General features: G+C 35.2%; 1 protein-coding gene across 3 annotated transcripts in view; it reads left to right on the top strand.

Annotated features, from left to right (window-relative positions):
• Positions 1-7,500, top strand: part of LOC125030617 (protein CLEC16A homolog) — a 50,206-nt gene that overhangs the window by 18,719 nt on the left and 23,987 nt on the right. For all 3 annotated transcript variants that reach the window (XM_047620776.1, XM_047620795.1, XM_047620787.1), the window contains one exon: positions 64-212. In XM_047620776.1, the coding sequence (XP_047476732.1) occupies positions 64-212 (149 nt within the window). The remainder of the gene's footprint in view (positions 1-63; positions 213-7,500) is intronic.

Raw genomic sequence — 7,500 nt, forward strand, 5'->3', positions numbered from 1 at the left:
ATGTGTAGGTACTATAGTCTGTTACATCTTCTTGACTATGACCAGTTCTTTCTGACTTCACAGAGCCAGTGCAGGGGAATCTCAGCCAAAAGAGCGACCTGTGACATCACGACCTTTTCTCCAGTCCATATTTTCATCTCTAGATTGTTCTGGAGATGATTACTCGGCACTTTTTGGCCTGTCACTCCTCTATGCACTTGGCCACAATCCAGGTGAGAAAGATGGATTGGTTTGAATGGATTTTTAGATTCATATCATCTGGATTATCTCTTAAATGTTGTATGATATTAAAAACCTTGTGGCCAGTTGATGATGTATATATGGTAGTGGTTTCAAAAATCATTTAGTGTGCAGCTTAGCACGCACCATAGAAATATTCACTGATTGAAATATTTAAAATTATATCCCCAACTAAATTACAGTGTTAGTGTGTGGGAGTTTGATATTTAGAATAATTAATCTATTCATCTTACGCAAGTGATTATATTTGCAAAAGTTAATTCAGGGAATGGCATGATAATCGCTTTAGAGAATTTCCAAAGACGAGTGTTCGTGATCCTGTAAGAATTTTTTTTATATTTGTTATGTCTTAGGATGGTACCAAATGAAAAATATTGTTTCTATATATAAGATTTTCACTTTCTCAAAGAGAGAGTTTTAAAGTTCTAGATTTTGAATTGAATTTTGCATGTGAGTGAGTAAGGGAGTGTGTGCATTTGTCTTTTATATATATATGATTTTTTACCACGTTTTGTACATTATCTTGTTCAGGCCATATCTAATTCTGTCATAAAGATAAATAGTATATATACACACATTGATATTTCTGAAGAAAGTCATGCTTAACCTCTAAAGACTGCATTTCCTCAGCCCACCTTAGCCCCCCCCCCCCCCCTCAAGTTATTGTTAACCCCAAAGTTTCAACTATTAATAAGGACACATTTGGTCTTTAGGGTTTAAAGAAATCTATTATATACTCAAGATAATCATAATTTATATGGTTATAAATGAAGTCCTTGGATATATGTATAAAATACAAAAAGAAATATGTAAAACTAATAAACAGATTAATGTGAATGACGAGGAAGAGGCTTTAGGGGGTAGAGGAAGGGAGAAGGAGATGAGGTGGTGGGTAAAGTAGTCTGTGGTGGCTTGCAGGGGGTAAAGAGGAAGGACTGAACAGGGGGAGAAGCCCTTTTGAGTCAGAGAATGCATAACGAGGGGGTAGCTCAAAGCTATCTGTGGCTTTTTAAGGCTTGAGGAAAGAGACCAGACGGTAGCAAATGTGAATATACACTGAAGTTGAGGTGGGAAAACAGCCTGCCAATTTTTTTTAAAAGCCATTACTCAGCTAAAAAATGGTATATAACAGCTTGCTCATTTGGTCTTTAGTGGTTAAGAATTAAGAGAACATTTGTCTTGGAAAGTACAATGTGTCCACAAATGTTCCCATTTTTTACTGCATGCTGTTGTTTATATATGTGGTGAATATTTATTTATATTTTATAATTTGATATATTGCTGAGCAGATAATCCCTTGAACCCTGTCTCACACCACTAGATATTAACTTAAGTCAGTTATGATAATTTTTGATGTTATCACCCTCACCATAATTTATTATCAGGTGCACCTTGCTCATAAATCTTATTGTTGGGTCCCAGGTGCCTTTGTTACATTTATGTTAGAGGAAACACTACACTTCTTAGTAATGATTTGTTGAATTCCCAAAAGAGGCATTTTTCTGCATGATGTTATCAGTTTTATGAGCTCTCTTCTAGTTCAAGAGGTGACTTTGATAAGGTTGTTGGTATGCCTGAGAAATTGATTAATGATTAGGGCAGAATACTGTATTACTGTATTACTCAGCCTGGCATCTTCACTGGACTGGAACTAATTCTGGTGTTTCCCTTACAAACCTGCTTTACCATGTGATCTCCAAAGATGGTAGGGAGATTGTATGTGTTACAAAAATCTGAAGCAGATTTGCAGTTTCTGTTCAACTTTTGTTGCTGTTCTGTTGTATTTGTATTATGTCTGATTATACTTACTGAGGGGAAGAGCAGTATATATGATTATTTTATTTTTTTCTGTTGCCTTTTTCAATGGGGTTAAAAGTCTACATTGTTAATATGTTAATGTTTGGATTTTTTTTAGAATTATTTTTTTATTCTTGATAAAGAATGCTAGTAGTAGTAGTACTGCTATTTTTATCTTCATATAGCTATCAGTATATTGAATTGGCAGTCATTGTTTTGTTTTAGAAATTGTCTTTATGGCATGCTAAAAAGAATAACAATTCACTGTCTGGCTGAATTTTGAGAATATGCATCATGCATATATTTGCTTAGCTAGATGTACAGTCTTTGCCCTCCCACAAAAAAAAAAGCCATTGCATAAGCATTTCCCATTCCTATCAGTAGTCTGAATGATACATGAGAAGAAAATTCATAGATCTATTAATTGATTACTTGATTAATCAACACCGTACAGTGATAACATGCATTATATACCTGGACTTAACATCAGCTCATGTTTTTAAAATACTCCTACTTTTAGTAAAACCACACTTGGCTTACCTCAAGTTGTACATATAAGATTGGATCTGAGTTGGTTTGAGATTTTATTTCACATCTGTCCTGTAACTGTACATTCAGTTTTGATGTAGATGTGGTTTGACAAGTGAATTATGAGTTTCAGCTGACTGGACTTTCTTTGTGGCATGCACGAAAGGGTTATGTTACTTCATGCTTGACATTTTTTGGAAAAGTTCTTAACCCCTTCCCGACGGGTCACGCTGTGAGACGTCAAAACAAACCGCTCGATCTGTGGCGTGCGGCTGTATGCCGCGGCGGCGCGCCAAAGCGCTACGAGCCGGTGATTCAGCTTGATGTACTGAACTCCTGCGCTTAAAGTCAGCGCGTTGCCATTGATCTCCAGAGCATAGATTGAAAAAAAAAAAAATTCTTCACCCGTCACCAAGGGGTTAATGTAGTGCAAATCTCTCCTGCCTTTAAGCCACCCTGAAAGCAGTTAGGTTCCGGATTTACAATCAGGAACAAACAAAAGGTCAACAATATTTGATTCCTAACTGGTGTTCTCTACACCTGGTAACACTGTGTTATATGAGATTGCCTAGAATTGTTACTGTTGTTCTGTAGTTGGCAGTCAGCACATGATAATTATGTTATTAACACTTAATTGGTTTTGTGAAACTCATCACAAGAATCTGACTAATTGAATTCAATACAAACATAGTATCTGCTTTTAAGGGAAAATGTAAAATCAATGGAATAATTGTCATGTCTTGTGATCTCAAGGCACTTATCTTTAGTGTGTCCATAGTGTATAACATAATAGTCTTCACCAAAACCTTATATTTTACAAAGATTTTATTAATGGTTTGTGTGAGCAGAAAATATTATTCCAATAAAAGGGCACAGAGTTACAGAATTTTCACATGTGTAAAATGAACTATACAGTATGTTGCCCATCTCTTTCTAAACTTCCCACTCCCTGTGACATCCCACCCCTTCCTCCCCAAACTTCAACATGCATGTAAGTTATGGGCAGCATACCTAATCTGCACAGGACATCATAGGATATACAGTTATCCCTAATCTGAACTGCTCTCACCATTATCTCTTCTGGAGAAAGTAAACAACATTATCCCAGTGGATCCAGGTGAAGTGACTGTCATGTGATAAAAAAATGAGGGTGGAATGTAGCATCTGTGAGCCATGGCTAGAAGAGCACCAAAGAGGACAATATTTTCCTGCTCAGGATCCTGTTCCTGGTTGCTGTGAATGGGTGTGTTGCAGAAAATTGATTAACATAACAGTATAAAAAAATGACGCAAATAAAGTGTGACGTAACTCCTGTGGGCCAGGTGACATGAATATACCTTCAAGAAAAAATTAGGCTCATGGCCATGGGTGATGGGAATGACTCTCCATTAGTGCACAAAAGCTCTTGGAGGATGATTAGACAGTGGGGATGTAGAAAGGGGCTCTTGCATTATTTCTATCGGTAAATGAATGTGGAATGTACAATCCATTAGCCATGACTTTCCCCGCTGTGACCAGTGGTACAAGTTTTACAAACAATTGAATATTATATATATATATATGAAGAAATGGTACAAATAACAAAAGGTTACTTATTGTTAGGCACAAATAACAAAATGTCACTTACTGTTATTGCAGAGTTAGAGACTGGCTAGAGAGATGATATGGAGTCTGTGCAAGACAAGCATTCTATCACCATCTTGATATAGCATATCAAATGACAATAATAATAATAGAATATGGCATATATACATATATATATATGTCTGCATGTGCCTGCATGCACGCGAAAACACACACACACACACACGCACACGCACACGCACACGCACACGCACACGCACACGCACACGCACACGCACACGCACACGCACACGCACACGCACTCGCACTCGCACTCGCACACGCACACGCACACGCACACGCACACGCACACGCACACGCACACGCACACGCACACGCACTCACACTCACACTCACTCACACTCTCTCTCTCTCTCTCTCTCTCTCTCTCTCTCTCTCTCTCTCTCTCTCTCTCTCTCTCTCTCTCTCACTCTCTCTCTCTCTCTCTCTCTCTCTCTCTCTCTCTCTCTCTCTCTCTCTCTCTCTCTCTCTCTCTCTCTCTCTCTCATACACACACACACACTCTCACATATATATTTGTAGAGAGAGAGAGAGTACATTTATCTATACTAATGCAAAGTATGTATGATTAGTATATATATCAGAGGCAGTTTCATTTTCAATGGGGGAAAGTAAATCAAAATGTTCAGCATTGACTGGATATACTGCTCATGTTAAAAAGAATATAGTGTTCAATTATGTCATTGATAAATATGAGTTCTAATAGATGTAGAGTATGTAGATTAACTGGAGTTAACTGGAGGGTTGACTGGAATAACTATTTGCAGCAATTTGTAATTATAAAATTGTAAAATGATATGTAGTTCGAGAACTGTTTGTACCTCATAGAGAAACTTAATCTATAAAGTACAAAAAATAATAATGAGTACGACATTCAGATAATAAATAATAAATTGATTGACAAACATCTTTTAATAAAGTGGTGTTAACTAAAGTCCAAAGCATTCATGAAGTGGTTCATGAATATATGAATTAAAAATGATATATGAATTATAAAATTTAAGGAATGATGCAGCATAATGTAAGAAATAAATTTAATCAGTGCTTCTGATTTTTCACTTGTGCAGGTGGCCCGTGGCTCAGAAAGTTGTGAGTCAGATCTTTTAAATCAAAGATTATTGGCCAAGTTTTTGTTGCTTTATATTAATTATATACTTTACATGTGCAATACATATTATGCAATCTCAGAATAAAGGATTGCAGACAACTTTTGAATTATTGAAAAAATAATGAGTGCACTGGTAGTAAAGTTACAAGTAATAAGAACATGTTTTTGATATATTGCTGATGAAATATATTTCAATAATTTGAATATATAATAAAGACCAAAAAAAATGAAAGAAAAGATGAGATGAGGTGCATTGACAAAGTAAGGAAAGTATAAAAGGAATGGTGTAGATTTAATGGCAAATAGGATAAGATAAAAATGCAAGGATGCCTTGAAAAGAGAGATGTACATGAATTTTGGAGATGGTTGGTTATGGGGAGAGGCTTCTTCAGGATGGGACAAAAGATAAAAAATGTTATGTGAATCATGATACAAGGGCTAACAAGGACAAGGCACTAATCCTAAAGGTTGGCAAAAAGACCTTGTTCCTTAAAGTGGCTTTGGCTGAACTGCATATAGACTTTGGTCTGTAAGAAATTTAGAAATTAATATTATATAATCTACAGGTATTATTACAATTACTTAGTACTACTACTGCTATTTTCCAATTTTTGTTGTTATTACTGATAATTGGTTATCATTTTATTACTGATATTGTTATCATTACTTTTATTACTGCAATTACAGTTATTATTATTATTATTATTATTTTTTTTTTCATTTATTTTTTTTTTTTTTACCCATAATCAGTGAATGAATAATGCCCATCACATTGAAAACTATTACCGCTGATTTTTTATGAGAAATCGAAACACAGGTTTACATTGATTGCATCTGTCCTTTGTTCATATCTTTGACAACAATGAAACTACTACTACTCCATCAGCTAATATTATAGTAACTATTCTTTTGAATTGAAGGAGACATAAACATTCATCTGGCCTCTTCTGGATACAGTTACTATTTGGAAACGAACAACCTTTGAATTGGCCATTTCATTGATTCCTTCCCCACTGCCTGTCATTGGAAATTTTCTTGCCTCACATTTGCCTGAGACATAGACCATCCCCTTCTTGCAGGAGCAGGCCTTTCATTATCTTAGTTTTTGTGATTTCCTTATTATTCCTTTTTTTTATGACCAAGGGTAATTAATTGCCCTAGTTATTGAAGAAAAGTAACAAGACATGAAAGTAATATTAAAGCAGGAATATAATTAATTGAAAATTATTATTTTTAAAAGCTACTCTGACCCTTTGATGATATCTTTGTTTTTCAACATTCTGAATGTGACTGAGAAAATGGGCATACTTTTTAAACACATATGGAAAGATATCACAATTATTTAATCCATTGGGGTCAGGTGATGTGCTATCACATGCTTATGAATAATGCCACCTGATGGTGCCTCATTGTGTCATTATTCTTAGTTTTGATTAATGGGATGAGGGTAATACTCCAGGTGCAGAATGCACATACTAACATGGCTTGGCCTTGCCTGATTGATTGTTGTTGTTAGGTTAAAACGGACAATTAATTTAAATATGAATTTTGTGGGATATAACTTGTTTAACAGTATAATGAATCTTAACCCGATGCTGACAGGGATGTGCCCACAATGAGTTTAGTTTAGATGGCTCCACAGTTAATCACCAAAGAGTCGATTACTAATCCTACTTATCTCAACAGTCTATCTCTTCCTTGATTTTTGGAAATGTTTTTTTTTTTACTTTATATTGTAATTAGTATTGTTAATAACAGCATCAGTATTAATAGCATTAGTGAAAAAAAATCCCAATAACTCACAGAAGTTTAAAATCAGGTAATGGTATGTAGACTTAATTAATTCTTTGGTGTACAAGCACTTGTGGAACCATCTCTGTGTAGATACATTTCACAGAACAATACTATAGTAAGCATCACATTTTCTGGTGGCATTGGGCTAATGTTTAATTTGGAAAAATAGCATTGCATATCCATTTCATTTTTATTTGAGTTTTAATATTTTTGTAAGGGATATTTTCTGGTTCAGAATTATTCTTCTGAAGATGCTATCTCATCATGCTGTAAATTGTATATGTGTAATTTGTCATTTCTGTGCATGGAGGTCATATTTTCTGTTGGTAATAACTGATATATTGTTTTTTCTGTTTATGAATAGTCTCCAGTCAAAGCATGGTTGCAAT

The sequence above is a fragment of the Penaeus chinensis genome, chromosome 2, assembly GCF_019202785.1.
Source record: "Penaeus chinensis breed Huanghai No. 1 chromosome 2, ASM1920278v2, whole genome shotgun sequence".
In the NCBI taxonomy this organism is placed as follows: Eukaryota; Metazoa; Arthropoda; class Malacostraca; order Decapoda; family Penaeidae; genus Penaeus; species Penaeus chinensis.